Source organism: Halteromyces radiatus (assembly GCF_025201355.1).
Source record: "Halteromyces radiatus strain CBS 162.75 chromosome Unknown BX664scaffold_4, whole genome shotgun sequence".
NCBI lineage: Eukaryota > Fungi > Mucoromycota > Mucoromycetes > Mucorales > Cunninghamellaceae > Halteromyces > Halteromyces radiatus.
The window spans coordinates 695,371-711,429 of NW_026251690.1; the positions used below are offsets into that span (position 1 = coordinate 695,371).

Below are 16,059 nucleotides of genomic sequence, written 5' to 3' on the forward strand. Positions count from 1 at the left end.
GTGATCCTACAAGAAACTTTTAAAAACACAGTATATTTTGTTTTGAATTATTTTCATGAAGATTTTTGGCTTCTTCAGGTTTTCCGCCCAAAAAGGCATCTTGCTGTGTTCCAATTTGATCTTTTCCTTTTTTTTTTTTTTTTCGCTTGTCTCAAATTTGAATTTTATTTCTTTTCATTCGTCTAAAATTATATTTTAATCTGTATTCTTGACAGGACTTAGTTACAATATATATTATGGAACTATCAACTGTATATTATAATCGCGCTGAATATATTGAAACTGTAAGAAAATAATAAGAAAATATGATGATGAAGGAAATAACACGTCTTTTTATATAAATGTATATAGGATACTGGTAACAAAGTAAGCAGAAAGTCAGTTATTTGTGGTAGTCAGAACATTATTCTTGGTGGCAAGGTAATATATATATATAAATATTTTATTATAGTTATTAATTCTTTTTATTTAGACAATTATACAAACAGATTGTGTGATCCGTGGTGATTTGAGAAGAACAGGTGGTGGACATGCTGTTGTGATTGCTATTGGGCGTTACTGTTTATTATCTCAAAAATCCATTATTCGACCTCCATACAAGACATATAAAGGGTAATATATATATCGAATTATCTTTTTTTATTATTACTATTTATTCATTTTATTATTATTATTATTATTATTATTATTATATAGAATATTCAGTTATTATCCTATGAAGATTGGAGATCACGTTACTATTGGTGAAGGAAGTATTATTGAAGCTGCTACTATTGGATCTCATGTTAGTATTGGGAAGAATTGTATCATTGTAAGTTATTACAAAAATAGAATATAAATTTATTTTAACATTCATTTTTTTTTCTGTAGGGACGATTTGCCATCATCAAGGATTGTTGTTGTATTACTGATAATACTGTGATTGCTCCTAATACTGTTGTACCTTCCTTTTCAGTTTATTCAGGATCACCTGGTAAAAGGAAAAAAAAAAAAAAAGGAAAATACAAATAACAAATAAAAATGAATAATAGTGAATGAATATTTGACTTTATAATTATTATACTGTAGGTACTTATCAAGATGAATTACCAGAATGTACTCAAGAATTATATGAAAATAAGAGCAAAGATTATTATGCCAAATTCACTCCCATAGACTAAATTAACCTAATTATACCCGTTTCTTCTTGACTTTTTATTATTATTTACTTTACTTTTTTTTTTTATGAATAAATATTATTCTCTCTATGATACAATAATGTTTGTTATTATATTTAAATTTCTTTTTTTTTTTTTCCCGTGCCGATTAGGGAAATATGAAAGAATCAATATTTTTTACCTTTTGACATAACGATAACAACGTTATTTTTCTCTTTCTCTTTCATTTAGTCTATCTCTTTTCTTCCTTATTTTCCTTTTTTTTTTCTTTTTAATTCTGATTTTCCATTCGTTCACAATTTATCTTTGATCACTTATTCAATTTCAATGATAGCTTTGATACCATTTTACTTACTCTGTATTGAGTGGTTGATGGTCAATGCATATGGATCTTCTGGCCAATCATTTATCGAGAATGCATATATCATTGAATTTGATGAAATGCCGACATCACATCTTCAACATCATCATCATCAACGTCGTCGAACTTCTTTTTACGATGATCTCCAGTATCAGAATATTAGTCATCAAGTTCGTCAAGAATTTCAATTCATCAATGCTGTTTCTCTTTCTTTTGCTACCGATCAAGATGTGGATTTGTTTATGAAAACTGCCAAAGGAATCAAACGTACTTGGCCCGTGGTAAATTCTTTTTTTTTTTCTTTTTTTTTTAACCTCAGGCTTTTTTTTTTTTTAATATTTTCCTTTCTTTTTTCTTTTTCTTTTTCTTTTTTTTTTTTTTTTTATTAGCGTGTTGTTTCTACTCCAAATGTGGAATTCAGTACTGCTATTCAAACTAATGTCGCTTCAGCTTTATTTGAATTTTATAATACTACTGGTGTAAATCGTGTACACGAAGAATTCAAGTAAGTATACAAGTTTTATTTTATTTTATTTTTAATTGATCTTTCTTTTTTTTTTTTTTTCTTACAGTTTACGTGGTAAAGGAATCAAGGTTGGTATCATTGATACTGGTAAGCTCATCAAAAGAATAGAAAAGAATACAAAACTCTTCTAAAATCCATTTATTTAAGGTGTTGACTATACTCATCCTGCTCTCGGAGGATGTTTTGGTCCTGGTTGTCGTGTAGCTTTTGGATATGACTTTGTTGGTGATGAATACAATGGTGAAAACGATGCTACACCCGATCCTGATCCAAGAGATATTTGTAATGGTCATGGAACTCATGTTGCTGGTAAATATATAAATTTCATAATTTGATATTATTTAAAACGCACTATAATTTTTTTATTTGATAGGTATCGTTGGTGCAAAAGATCTTGTTAAAAACTTTACTGGTGTGGCTCCAGAAGGTAATAAATAAATAAGATATCAAGTATTATATTACTATGCAAACCTAATATTTGTTCTCTTTCACTTCAGCGACACTTGGTGCTTATCGAATTTTTGGTTGTGCTGGAAGTAGTGCTGATGACATTATTATGAAAGCCATGGAACGTGCGTATCTTGATGGAATGGATATCATCAATCTTTCTTTGGGTGATAATGGATGGCCAAAGTCTCCAGCTTCTCTCTTGGCAGATAAACTTGCATTACTTGGTATGGCTGTTTGTGCGGCTGCTGGTAATGAAGGTGAAAAAGGGATTTTCGAAGTTGGTGCTCCATCTCTTGGTCGTCACGCTATTTCTATTGCAAGTGTGGATAACTCTATGGTATTAGCCCATTCTATTAAACTCGGTGATACTAACTTTGGTAAGATGAATAGCAATAATACAATAAAATATAAATGATTTTCTCATCATTCATTGATACTTCAATATATATATATATATACATAGGTTACACGACAACGAGTGGCAAGGCATTTGATGTGGAAGATACTGATATTGTACCCGTTTCTACAAAATTTTCAAGTGAAAATGATGGTTGTAATCCTATTGATATCAATCTAAAAGACAAGGTGGCCTTAATTGCTCGTGGTGGATGTGTCTTTGCTGTTAAGGTTCGTCATGCTCAGGAAGCTGGTGCTGTAGCTGCCCTCATTTACAATAATGTCTTTGGACTCCTTACTCCCTCTGCTCAAGATCATGATATCTCTATTCCTTATGGTGGTCTCTCTCAAGAAGATGGAAAGACTTTGTTCGACAATGCAATGCGCGCTCAAGATGGGAACAAGTATACTTTTCTGAAAAATGAAATGGGTTTCAATACACCAACAGCAGGTAATTTTATTCTTTTATATATATATATATATATAAGAAGATTGACGTACTTCTCCTTTATTTTTTCTATCTTCTTTCCTTTAGGTTGGATTAGCTCCTTCAGTTCCTGGGGTCTTGGTCCAGATCTTAGTATCAAACCTGATATTACTGCACCAGGGGGTCTGATTTATTCAACGTAAGATGTCATATATAAGATTATAAATGAATGTACTTATTAGTATTATTTTTGACTATTATTAGGTATCCGGTAACACTCGGAAGTTATGCTACTCTTAGGTAACAAACATAATAATAATAATAATATGGATATGTTACTAACTAAACTTAACATAGTGGAACAAGTATGTCAAGTCCTTTTGTTGCTGGTATTGTGGCATTATTACATCAATCTCGGGGTAATGGACGTAGTTTTCCTCCGGATGAACTTCGAACAAGGCTGATCAACAATGCACATCCAGTGAAAGTAGTCGATAGCAGTGTTCCAGAATCAGTGGCACGTCAAGGTGGTGGACTTATTGATGTTTATCAGGCTTTAAAATCAACGACATCTATCTCACCGGAACATCTTCGACTAAATGATGCAAGTTATGGCAATCCCAACAATGAATATACTTTCACTATCATGAACAAAGATCGGATGGAAATGGAATACACCATATCTCATGTATCTTCAGCAACTGTACAAGGATATGAACCAGGCGCAAATGGTCAACCTATAGTCCCTTTGGCAAAACCCAAGTCTTTTTCAAGGCATGAAGCGGATGCTACTATTAATATTCCAACACCAATGATCAAGATCAGGCCAAATGAAAGTGTCAATGTTACTGTACAAATTACACCTCCAAGCGGTTCAAATGTACCATCCATCTATTCTGGCTATTTGTTGATTGAGAAGGACAATGGTAAGGAATCTTTATATCTCCCTTATGCTGGTTTAACAACAAAAATGTCGGCTATCCCTGTGCTTTTAATGAATGATTCGATGCCATTTATGATGGGGGATCGTGTTCATCGTGAAACACCGGGTTTTCTCTCTTTTCAAATGTCTCTAGCTTCCGAATTGGTGATGGTGATGGTAGCCGATGCAAATAATGGAACGAAAACATATGGTTGGATACCTGGTGGTTATTCAAACTTTGTTGGTAGGAATGATCTTAGAAATCCTGCTGATGTGTATACTTTACAATGGTTTGGTACTGTGGTAACTGTACGTGAAATGGCGCTGAACGATCTTTCATCTGTATCAAGTCGATTCCATCCTTATACTTTTGCTGCTTCTTTAGAATCCATGAAGAAACCTATGATGAATGTTGGTGAACCTCTACCTCCTGGAGAATACAGATTGAAGATTATGGCTCTACGCGCATTTGGTGATGAACATAACATTCAACATTATGATATTTGGACTTCTTCTCCCATTATGGTAGATGGATAATGTATGAATTGTTTTTTATATTTATTTGAATTTGATAGTTTTTCTATGGGATACTTTTTTTTTTTTGTATTGTATAGTTTAGTTTGTTATATATATCTACTATTTATACTACACCCACACATACACTCATATATAATAATAATAATAAAAAAAAATTATCTTTTTGATCAATGCAAAATGTCTTCGCTATAAAAAGTTTCGTCTGACGGGGTATGAATTTTTCTCACTCTATTGTTTTTTTTCCAATATATTCCAATTCTTTTCTCCACTCTCTTTTCATATATTGATATATTTTTTATATTCTATTTATTTTCCATAATTGTTTCTCACCAAAAGAAGAAACCCTGAATTATCAATAAAAAAAAAACAAGGTATACAACTAGGTCATTGAATATATTTATGATAATAATATTGATATTGGTATTGATGTTATTGAAAAAAAGAAAAGAAACATCGCGACGATAAAGGGAGGGGAGAATTGATAAAATCTCTACATGGATATAAACATTTCGGTGTTTTTATTTTTGGGTGGATCCTATATTTTATTTTGATCTATTTTATTAACATTTAACCTTTTTTTCCTCTTTTTTACTATTATGATGATTTAGGTCTTTTTTTTTTTATATCATTACAGTATTATCAAATTGAAAAAATGGAAGGAAGGCCAAAAAGACATATCTCCACAAATATTGACTATAGGGATAGAAGACGACCACCAGGTGAAGCAAAGGTTAGTTATAAGTAATTAGGCTTTTCTTTTTTGGGAGACTAAAGGAACTTTTATATATTTATGATTAGCTCAAGCTTTATCAATCACACGGACCTACATCAACAACAACAACAACAGCAACAACAAAAAGAAGAAACAGTGGTAGTGAATCTATTCAAGTCTTATGCAAACAATTACTCGATGCCTTGTATGATCTACGTGATCCAGAAGAGTACGTAAAGCGATAATTTTATTATAAATGTGGACAAGGAATTCTATTACAAGTAAGACTTAACTATCTTTTTTTTTTCTCTCTTTCTATTAGTGACACTCCTTTGACTTCTCTATTTCTTGAATTACCATCAAGGGAAGATTATGCAGACTATTACGAAGTGATCAAGCATCCTATCGCTTTGGATACTATCAATGTAAGTATTCTTGCAGTAGACAATGCTTTATTATTGTTGTTCTTGTTGTTGCTATATACGTATCTTCTTTTCTATTAGGATAAATTGAACAAAAAGGAATATAACTCATTGGATGATCTCAAAAGCGATCTCAATCTTATGGTGGCCAATGCAAAGAAGTATAATATTAAGGAATCTCAAGTTTATCAAGATGCTCTTCAGATACACGTAAGTACAAAGGTTTATAGGAGAAGAGGGAAAGAGTCAAACTGATTGTGGAACGATTTTTCTCATTTGATTAGAAACTTATCAAGACTTGGACGCCTGGAAACCAATCACGAAGATCTAGTCGAACCATATCAACAAAAGATGCAAATGCAGCATCTACTGCCTCTGCCAAGAATATTCTCAAATTGCCTGGTGAAGCCTTCATTTCAAGAAAAAGTAAAGAAACGCCACCCATATCCGAAAATCGCATTCGTACTATCCGTTTACGTACTGGTACTGAAACATCAAAATCAAAAGGTAAAGGAAATAGAGAGAGGTAGAAAGCATAAAAAAAAAAAAAAACTCTTTATCTTATTTTGCATTGTTGTTATGTTAGATCTTCCTTTGTTGATGGATGCTATTTCTAAGGGGGATACTCAAACTGCTTTGACCATTCTGCAAAACAATCCCTCTTTAGATGTGAATCAACTTGTAGAAGTAAATCTATTTGATGATACATTTACATGGAGTCCTTTACATGCCGCTTGCTATTATGGGAATATTGATGTTTGTGAAGCTCTATTGTCTCATGGGGCTAATGTTGAAATAAATGATACTTGGTATTCTGCTACACCTCTTGGTTGGGCTGCCTACGGTGGTAATACTGCTTCCTTTTTCTTTTTATTATTATTATTATTACTATCATCAATTTCAAGACCTAATGTATATACTTCTTTTTTTTTTTTTTTCATTGCAGATCATGAAAATATTGCTAGGCTTTTGATAGACAAGTATAATGCGAAAAAGGACGCCAAGAATGTTCATGATCAAGCTCCTTTTGATTTAGTACCAGAACAAGATGATCCCAAATGGAATGGTATATTCTCTACCGCCACTATTCCTGTAAGTTATTTTAGCATTATTAACAATAGATGAAAATCAATTGATAACATCTGTGTATTTTTTTTTTTTTTAAAAAAAAACAAGGCTGTATCAGGACAAGTGGGCTCGAATGGAATGATGAATCAAAATATCAATAAACATCAAAAAATGCAATTTTACTCCATGGATCCTACCAAGAAAAAGCGCGGAAGACCTCTGAAAAGTGAAATTGAAAGCAAACGCGCAGCCCAGCGACCAACCCATAAAATTGATTTGAATAAATTTGATGCTGGATCGTTTATGATTGATATACTCAATAGTATTAGGAAGAACACTGACAATACGTAAGTATTCAAAAAAAAAAAAAAAATGGAATAATGGAAGTGAAAAAATGAATTCTTAATTTGATCGAATTTTTCTTTTTACTCTGACCATAATAAGACATCGAACGTATTCTGAAATGTTTGAAGATCTACCCAATCGTGAAGAATATCCTGATTATTACAAGGTTATCAAGAATCCTATTTCTCTGAATATGGTTGAGGTAAAAAAAAAAAAAAAAAAAAAAACTTACAGGGATCTCTTTTGATGATAGTAATGAATGGTTTGAATTTTTTTTTTTTGATTAGGATAAAATGCGACAATATGCATATAAAACCATTCAAAGTTGGTTTGATGATCTCGCATTAGTATTTGAAAACGCAATGCAATATAATGAAAATGGATCTCGTATTTATAAAGATGGAAAATTATTACTGGTAAACGTGTATATGATATTAAAAAAATATTTAACTGATTTGTTACTTTTTTTTTAGCGTATGTTATATAGGCTGAAGGAAAAACTGATATTTGACTACGGTGTACCAGAAACTCAAGAACCTGAAGTGATGGCACTTGATTTGACAAACCGATTTTATGACACATCCACTATAAGAAGCAAACGAGCTACTCGACTATTGGAACAACAACAACAGCAGCAGCGACAGCAGCAACAACAGCAACAACAACAACTGCTGCTACAACAGCAACAACAACTACTGCAACAGAAAAGCAACATCCTTCCTCATACTTCATTTCTTCCAGTGTCAATGAATCTACAACAACCATCACCACTACCTCAGGGGCAATTCATTAGGGATCAGCAGTATACTCAATCACCTACACCACCATTTTCGGGAATGCCAACACAAACATCACCTTTTCCCCATCCTGCCATGTCATCAGTGCCAATGAATCAAATGGCGAACTCAGTAGCATTTAGCCCACGACAATTTCCATCTGGATTTCCGCCTATGGTTCCTCCTGCAAGCAGTGACACGGCAATGTCAGTTGATAGCCACTCTATGGTATCTTCAACAGCAATATCATCACCTCCACCTTCTTTACCATCACCTAATAATAGAATGACAAACGGCACTCCTCCTCATCAGGCACACTTTAATCTCATGGCAGCACAACAGTTAAATCAAATTCCATCGTCGATCAATCATAATCAACAACAAGCGCAACAACAACAGACTCAACAAATGTTACCACAAATGAATAATGAATTGTTGAATCTGCTTGATCAAGAAGCTCATAAAGGTAAAGGCGTACACAATAACAACCCAAAAGTCTTTTTTTTTTTTTTAAAAAAAAAATCTTATTTGTTTTCCTTTTTTTTTGTATTATTTCATTACAGTGCGGCTATTGGACAGCATCACATTGACAGCGAACGATACGGATTTTACAATGTATCTGGATGGCGAGCAAGTTGGACATAGTGCAGTGATACCTTCTACCATAGACAAATTACGACTTACCCCCAAATTACCTACAGCTATTAGCAAAGAACTAGGACGCGTGATAATCCAGGTGATACACAACTCAAACAATTTGACAGCACAGCATGAACAAAATATAACAACTGGTTCCCCATACTGGATCATGCCTCTTAGTCCTGGAATGAACATAGTCAAGATGATCATCGTTGTAAATGCCACTGCTCCTGATGCAACTCTACCAGATTATAGAACGCAAACATATCATTTATTCTTAAATCATATTTCATAGTTAGTATAGATTACTCTTTATTTACAATATCCTTCAATTTCCTCGATTTTCTTTTTATATCATCATTGTCATTATCTTTATTATCATTTTTTTTTTATTCTTATCATCAATAAAAGTTTAATAATAATAATAAGAAACATCATTTGTGAATTTTTTTTTTAACTGAAGTCGGAATCCATACTTTAAAACATCCTTTTTTTTTCCCGCGTTATCTTTTTTCCCCATTCCTTTTAAAAAATGATAAATCCTTCTTCATTACTTTTACCTAATTTTCCACTCTTCTCCAATGCTTTATCATATGCTACTCAAGACGGCCACCGTATTGCCATTGATGATACCCGAACCGGAAAATCCTATTCCTATGCAAACCTGGTTTCTGCCGTTGCTGTTTTACGCAATCAATTACTAGGCAATGAAAAGTAAGTGGAAACAAACTTGTTGCTCATACTTTCTGTTATTTTATCCTCTTTCGAAAAAAAGTATAAACTAACCATGGTTTGTTTCCTTTTTTTTGCCTTGTAGAGATCTTCAAGAAAAACGTGTTGCCATTCTCTGTCCGAGGTAAGCGCATGTGTTCCACTATTAAAAAAAACAAAAACAAAAAAAAAAGGAAGTACTGTAGTCCATTAACTCCACCTTTTTTTTTATTCTTTGTATCATTAGCGGATTTGTTTATGTTGTTTGTCAATGGGCTATCTGGGCAGCTGGTGGAGTTGCTGTTCCTTTATGTACAAGTCATCCTTTACCAGAACAGGTATACAGCTTGACGGACTCTCAATCCACACTTTTACTTGTCCATCCGGTCTTTCAGGAACGTCAAATTAGTTTGGTAGCTGAAACAAAGATTACCACCATAATGATCTCTGATCAAGATATAGATTCTACATGTGATCAGGTAAGATATACTTATTGAAAAGAAAAAAAAAATCATTAATCCTATTTTTTTTTTTTTATTACAATATGTCCTCACTCATGTTTTCCCCATTTTTGACATTTTGATAGACTTTACCTACTCTATTCGACATGGATAATCAACGCAGAGCACTGATTGTATTTACAAGTGGTACAACAGGAAAACCAAAAGGAGCGGTTTCAACACATGACAATATAGATGCACAAACATCGGTCTTGGTCTCTGAATGGAAATGGACACAACAAGATCGAATTCATCATATTCTCCCCCTTCATCATGTTCATGGTATCATTAATGCCTTGACCTGTCCTCTTTATGCTGGTGCTACGGTGGAAATGCATGAAAAATTTGATGCTGGAAAGACGTGGCAACGTTGGCTGAATACTTATGCTCTTGATATGGCTCCTTTGACTGTCTTTATGACCGTCCCAACCGTTTATTGTAAGTCATCTTGAAAAAATAAAAGTTCAGCTCAATCATTTATTCATTCATAATATATATATATAGCAAAATTGATAGCTACTTACAAGGCACTGGGTGATGCAAAGAGACAGGCATCTTATGGAAAGGCATGCAAACAGTTTCGATTTATGGTATCTGGGTCTGCTAGTTTACCTACTCCTTTACGTGATGCATGGTTTCAAATTAGTGATCAAGTGTTATTAGAACGATATGGAATGACCGGTAAGAGTACTATTAAATAAATAAATAAAAAAAAGGAAAATACAATGATGATGGTCTTATAATTCTTACTATTATTATTTATTGTTGTTGTTATTATAGAACTTGGTATGGCATTCAGTCAAGCCTATGATGATCGAATGGAAGGTACGGTTGGATTCCCATTACCAGGTGTACAAGTACGATTAATGGCTGAAACTCAAGAAGGCAGTGGTATATACAATAAGAATGTGACTGATTGTCGTGACATTCCTGGACAAGTACAAGTCAAAGGAAGAAATGTATTTAAGGAATATTGGCAACGACCTGAAGCAACAGCAAAAGAATTTACAGATGGATGGTAAAAAAAAAAAAAAAATAGATGACGAAAAGAATGTAATTGATCCTTTTTATATCTATATATAATTAGGTTTATCACTGGTGATTTTGCAATGCGTGTACAAGAAAAAGGATATTATCAAATCTTAGGAAGGGGTAGTATTGATATTTTGAAAACAGGTGGCGAAAAAGTGAGTGCTTTGGAAATCGAACGTGAATTACTATCGTGTTCCTTGGGGATTTTAGATGTGGCTGTTATTGGAGTACCTGATCCTGAATGGGGACAACGTGTGGCTGCTGTAGTGGTGATGGAAGCAAAAAACAAGGTATTTAAATAAAAGAAAGGAAAAATGCTTCAATAATTCAAATTATTCAATTCTTTCCATAGGAATTGGATTTGATTACTATGCGAAATGCTTTAAAGGCAAAATTGGCTGTATATAAGGTAATGACAAATGAACATGTGGCTGGAACTTGACAAAATAGGAAATAATGATGATAATTGACATTCTTCTCTCATAAAAAAAAAAAAAAAGGTACCCTCGTTACTCAAGACTGTAGATGAATTACCAAAGAACGCAATGGGCAAAGTGACAAAAAAGGATCTTTTAGTTTTATTCCATTAGAGTAGACAAAATTCAAATTCTTCTTGTCATTCCGATCCACCCATACCATATTCTCGGTTATCAATAAATTTGACTCCATTTTGGCTTTTTTTTTTTATTTTTATTTTTTCGTTTTTATCTTTAATCATATACGCTTCCCCACAAAAAAAAAGGTACGATGAAGACAGGATGAATAACTCTTACTGATCTTTTCTTTTTTTTTTTTTTTTTTTATATTAGATGAAATCTTTCTCGTTTTTGACCCTCAGTACTTTAAGTCAAGTGTTCTTAGCCGTGTCCATTTTGGCCCAACAGCCAAACTGTCAATTCAAAGAATCCAGTGATCAGAAACATTCCTTTGCATTGGCATCCATTGATAACGATATGCAAGATGATCTTGTTGTGGACGATCTTTACCGTCGAGCTGCTGAAGCCTGCTACCAAGAATGCAACTCTGCTGAAATCATGTCCTTGTCAAGTAGTTACTGGAAACAAAAGATGCCTTTGACTGTGTTGGATAGAGAATCCAATTTTTTGATTGATCATGGATTCTTCCAAATGAATGAAACCTACCTTGTGGTAAGAGCTACATAATAATAATAATAATAATAATAATAATATTAATTTGCTATGTCTCTTTTTTTTTTATATATTCATAGAATCATATTGCCGCGGCTGATGAAGATGATACCGATGGTTTAGGTTGTATTGGATTAGAAAGGTAAGATCATTCTTCACAAATGATATAATTGAATAGAAAAAAAGGATACCATATACTTAACGCTTTATTTATTTATTTTTTTTAGTGATTCCCAAATCATGTTTTATCCATTAGAAACTGGCTCTTGTCGTAACACTGAAGTAAGTTGAAATCATTCTTTTTATTATCAACATTTCCATTTAATTTAATTTTTTTTTTTTTTTTTTTTTTTTTTTTACATCCTTTCAAAGTACGTTGTCTGTGGACTTCCTTCCAAGGTAATATATATATATATATATATATAAATATATGTCTTATTTCATTTATTGAATTATTCATGTTAATATGTTATAGGCTCATGGGTCAAATCCGGTTGGAGTGACGGACAACAAACCAACTACCAATAATGCTCATCCAGATCAAGCTGTTATGAATTCTGGTAACAATGGAAAAGATACGACCACTGATACCACCAATCACATGGATCAAATCAACAACAATAATCATCCTTCTATTCCTTCTGGTTACGTCGCCTCACCAGGAGCTCAAGCGACCAATGTACCTCAAGCTGCTCATAATGATGCCACTACAGGAAGGACACCCAACGATAATCAAAATGAAAATGACCTTGTGTTTTCTTTGAAGATTGCTGATATGAATTACAGGGTGATCCGTCTTCAAGAAACACATCTTACTCTCGAGTCTGCAACCTCCTTCTGTACCAGTCATCGTGACAATCTTGGATCTTTGTATGCTACCTCGTTGCCAACCTTCTCTTCATGGATGCAACGTGTCCATCCTACCGAAACTATTATCATTGGATCTTGGAATGGTGATAGTTATGGTGCTGGCCAATCGCAATGTTTGCTTTATTCGACTACTGGTGGTATCCATTTGGGCTCTTGTAGTGATGCTTCCATCTTACTTTGTGAATCTGATTTTGAAAATGATACTCCTCAATACAAAAGTACATAGGTAAATGCAATCCTTTTTTTGTTTTTTTTTTTTTTAAACAAGAAATTAGTTAGATAAGCTTTTATTATATTTTCATTAATAAAGAGAAAACTTTTTTTTTCTTTTTTTACAATATCAATGATTTGTGATGAACTTGTAATCATTATTTTTAATCTAAAAAGGTATGAGTCATTAATATGTGATGGTTGAGTCTATGATGATTTCAATGCTTGATACATACTTGCTATGGGATCCTCTTTTTTCAACCGTAACGAGGTCAATATTTCACATTCCGATGTCAACTTGGGAAATGGGTTGACAGTCCCCGTGTTTTATTCTAACTTTTCCGCTGACGTTTGGTTGAAAAAGAAAATAAACTCCTCTCACTATATTTTTTTTTTTTTTATTTTATTTGGCCTCCTCTTTTCTTTTTTTTTTCATCTGTCAAACTTTTTTTTTTCATTTTAAATCCATTCAATAACATCATGTAATAAAAATATATGAAACGCGTCATTTTCAACATTGAAACACTTTATATATATATTTATATGTATACACTTATTCACCATTGTCTATTTCTTTCTTTTTTTTATTTTCATCTATATAGGGCGTCCTCTGCACTCAAACTGATCAACCCCAACTCAGATGTCGCTCGACGTGGCCAAGCTCTTCAATTGAATATTACAGCTGCTATTGGTCTTCAAGATGTTTTACGTTCCAATCTTGGTCCTCGTGGTACTATCAAGATGTAAGTCAACTTGGTTGTATATAGATCGTGGAGAGATTGGAATATTAAATATACTGTGTTTTTTTTTCTGTCATATTAGGTTGGTTGATGGTGCTGGATCTATCAAGTTGACCAAGGATGGCAAAGTTCTTTTAAGTGAAATGGTATGTCAACTAGTAGATTAATCATGTCATAACTTATGAAATTCACTTTTTATTATTATTATTATTATTTTCTAGCAAATTCAACATCCTACTGCTGCCATGATTGCAAAGGCTGCAACTGCACAAGATGAAATCACTGGTGATGGTACCACTTCTATTGTCTTGCTTGTTGGTGAACTTTTGAAACAAGCTGAACGTTATATTTCTGAAGGTTTACATCCTCGCGTCATTACTGAAGGTTATGATATTGCTAAGAAGGAAGCTCTTGAAGTAAGTTATTTATTTATTTATTATACTTCATGTTAACCAAAATTATTATTATTATTTTAGTTTCTCGAAAAGTTCAAGACTGAACAAACTTCTGTGGATCGTGAATTATTAGTATCTGTGGCTCGTACATCCCTTCGTACCAAGGTTCATCGTGCTTTGGCTGATACTTTGACTGAAGCTGTGGTGGATGCTGTCTTGTCTATTTATCGTGAAGGTGAACCTATTGATTTACATATGGTGGAAATCATGAAGATGCAACATCGTTCTGAAACTGAATCCAAATTGATCCGTGGTCTTGTTTTGGATCATGGTGCTCGTCATCCTGATATGCCCAAGAAGGTCAAGAATGCTTTTGTTTTGACTCTTAATGTTAGTTTGGAATATGAAAAGAGGTAAAAAATGATCGATATGTGGATGATTTGAAATACTAAATTGATGATTATTTTAGTGAAATCAATTCCGGCTTCTTCTATTCTACTCCTGAACAACGTGAAAAATTGGTGGAAAGTGAACGCAAACATGTGGATGAAAAGATTCGCAAGATTGTTGAATTCAAGAATCAAGTCTGCACTGGAGAATATGCTGATTATGGTTTTGTAGTGATTAATCAAAAAGGTGTGGATCCATTGTCCTTGGATATCTTGGCTAAACACAATATTCTGGCTTTACGTCGAGCCAAGCGAAGAAACATGGAACGACTTCAATTGGTATGTGGTGGTGTGGCACAAAACTCTGTGGATGATTTGACTCAAGAAGTATTGGGCTATGCTGGTTTAGTGTATGAACAAGTACTTGGTGAAGAAAAATATACCTTTGTGGAAGAAGTGAAGGATCCTTACAGCGTGACTATTTTGATCAAGGGCCCTAACGCTCATACCATTGCTCAAATCAATGATGCTGTACGTGATGGTTTACGTGCAGTGAAGAATGCGATTGAAGACAAATCCGTTGTAGTAGGAGGTGGTGCTTTCCAAGTCGCTTTATCTCAACATTTGATCGAATTCAAAAAGACTGTCAAGGGTCGTGCAAAGATGGGTGTTCAAGCTTTTGCTGATGCCATGTTGATTATTCCTAAGGTGTTGGCTCAAAATGCTGGTTTCGATGTACAAGATGTCATTGTTGCTTTACAAGAAGAACATATGGAAGGTCATATTGTGGGTCTTGATTTGAAATCTGGTGAAACTATGGATCCCAAGTTGGAAGGTATTTGGGATAATTATCGTGTTCATCGTCATATGTTGCACTCTTGGTAAGTCCCAAAAAAAAAAAAAAAGGAGACATTCAGGATCATTTACTTACTATATCTTTTTTTTTTTCATGAATTAGTTCCGTCATTGCTGGAAACTTGTTATTGGTGGATGAAATGATGCGTGCTGGAAGAACATCTTTAAAGAACCCTGAACCTGGAATGTAGATAGTTTTTTTTTGTTCCTTTTTATATACATATATACATTTATATCTTTCTTCATTATTTTGATTTTAGTTGGTTTTATCTCCTTGATGATGTTCACCAAAAATATTCAAATAAAAAAAAAAATCACAAGCATGACTCTTTTGACCTATTTCATGTAGTTGCATAAAAAAAACTGTAGGAGCGCATAATAATGATATCTCCTTAAAAGATTTATTTCGCCTCTTTTTTTTTTTTTCCTACTAACCACTTTAGTGTCAATGCATCATTGAAAAAAAAAAAA

At 33.3% G+C, this 16,059-nt stretch overlaps 6 protein-coding genes across 6 annotated transcripts; all 6 read left to right on the forward strand.

The window, feature by feature from the left end:
• Positions 1-159: 159 nt before the first annotated feature.
• BX664DRAFT_331740 (trimeric LpxA-like protein) lies at positions 160-1,244 on the forward strand. Its single transcript, XM_051545198.1, has 6 exons — positions 160-284; positions 352-420; positions 473-612; positions 697-811; positions 871-973; positions 1,069-1,244. Exons 1-6 carry the CDS (start codon positions 237-239, stop codon positions 1,158-1,160), a joined length of 567 nt encoding a protein of 188 aa, XP_051399768.1. The 5' UTR covers positions 160-236; the 3' UTR covers positions 1,161-1,244.
• A 285-nt stretch (positions 1,245-1,529) lies between these two features.
• BX664DRAFT_296350 (peptidase S8/S53 domain-containing protein) lies at positions 1,530-4,907 on the forward strand (the record flags this gene model as incomplete). The annotated part of the gene is made up of 10 exons (XM_051542196.1): positions 1,530-1,799; positions 1,908-2,023; positions 2,091-2,131; positions 2,192-2,353; positions 2,418-2,471; positions 2,542-2,871; positions 2,958-3,341; positions 3,426-3,516; positions 3,582-3,617; positions 3,675-4,907. 10 exons carry the CDS (start codon positions 1,530-1,532, stop codon positions 4,774-4,776), a joined length of 2,586 nt encoding a protein of 861 aa, XP_051399769.1. The 3' UTR covers positions 4,777-4,907.
• A 521-nt stretch (positions 4,908-5,428) lies between these two features.
• BX664DRAFT_314179 (uncharacterized protein) lies at positions 5,429-9,033 on the forward strand (the record flags this gene model as incomplete). Its single annotated transcript, XM_051542651.1, has 13 exons — positions 5,429-5,506; positions 5,575-5,717; positions 5,811-5,913; positions 5,992-6,120; positions 6,195-6,417; positions 6,497-6,757; positions 6,857-7,002; positions 7,087-7,325; positions 7,423-7,525; positions 7,611-7,739; positions 7,797-7,865; positions 8,103-8,565; positions 8,663-9,033. 13 exons carry the CDS (start codon positions 5,429-5,431, stop codon positions 9,031-9,033), a joined length of 2,457 nt encoding a protein of 818 aa, XP_051399770.1.
• A 661-nt stretch (positions 9,034-9,694) lies between these two features.
• On the forward strand, positions 9,695-11,283 carry BX664DRAFT_263684 (uncharacterized protein; the record flags this gene model as incomplete). Its single annotated transcript, XM_051540779.1, has 5 exons — positions 9,695-9,928; positions 10,036-10,387; positions 10,454-10,630; positions 10,730-10,967; positions 11,037-11,283. Coding segments are annotated over 5 exons (1,248 nt in total), but the record flags the coding sequence as incomplete, so codon positions are not given.
• A 1,013-nt stretch (positions 11,284-12,296) lies between these two features.
• Positions 12,297-13,236, forward strand: BX664DRAFT_123767 (uncharacterized protein). Its single transcript, XM_051539770.1, has 3 exons — positions 12,297-12,411; positions 12,502-12,528; positions 12,605-13,236. The coding sequence occupies exons 1-3, from the start codon at positions 12,370-12,372 to the stop codon at positions 13,223-13,225; spliced, it is 690 nt and encodes a 229-aa protein (XP_051399772.1). The 5' UTR covers positions 12,297-12,369; the 3' UTR covers positions 13,226-13,236.
• A 378-nt stretch (positions 13,237-13,614) lies between these two features.
• BX664DRAFT_296359 (T-complex protein 1 zeta subunit) lies at positions 13,615-15,820 on the forward strand. The gene is made up of 7 exons (XM_051542197.1): positions 13,615-13,691; positions 13,812-13,952; positions 14,032-14,095; positions 14,171-14,365; positions 14,426-14,757; positions 14,814-15,614; positions 15,692-15,820. Coding segments are annotated over exons 1-7 (1,623 nt in total). The 5' UTR covers positions 13,615-13,689; the 3' UTR covers positions 15,780-15,820.
• The last annotated feature ends 239 nt before the right edge of the window (positions 15,821-16,059 follow it).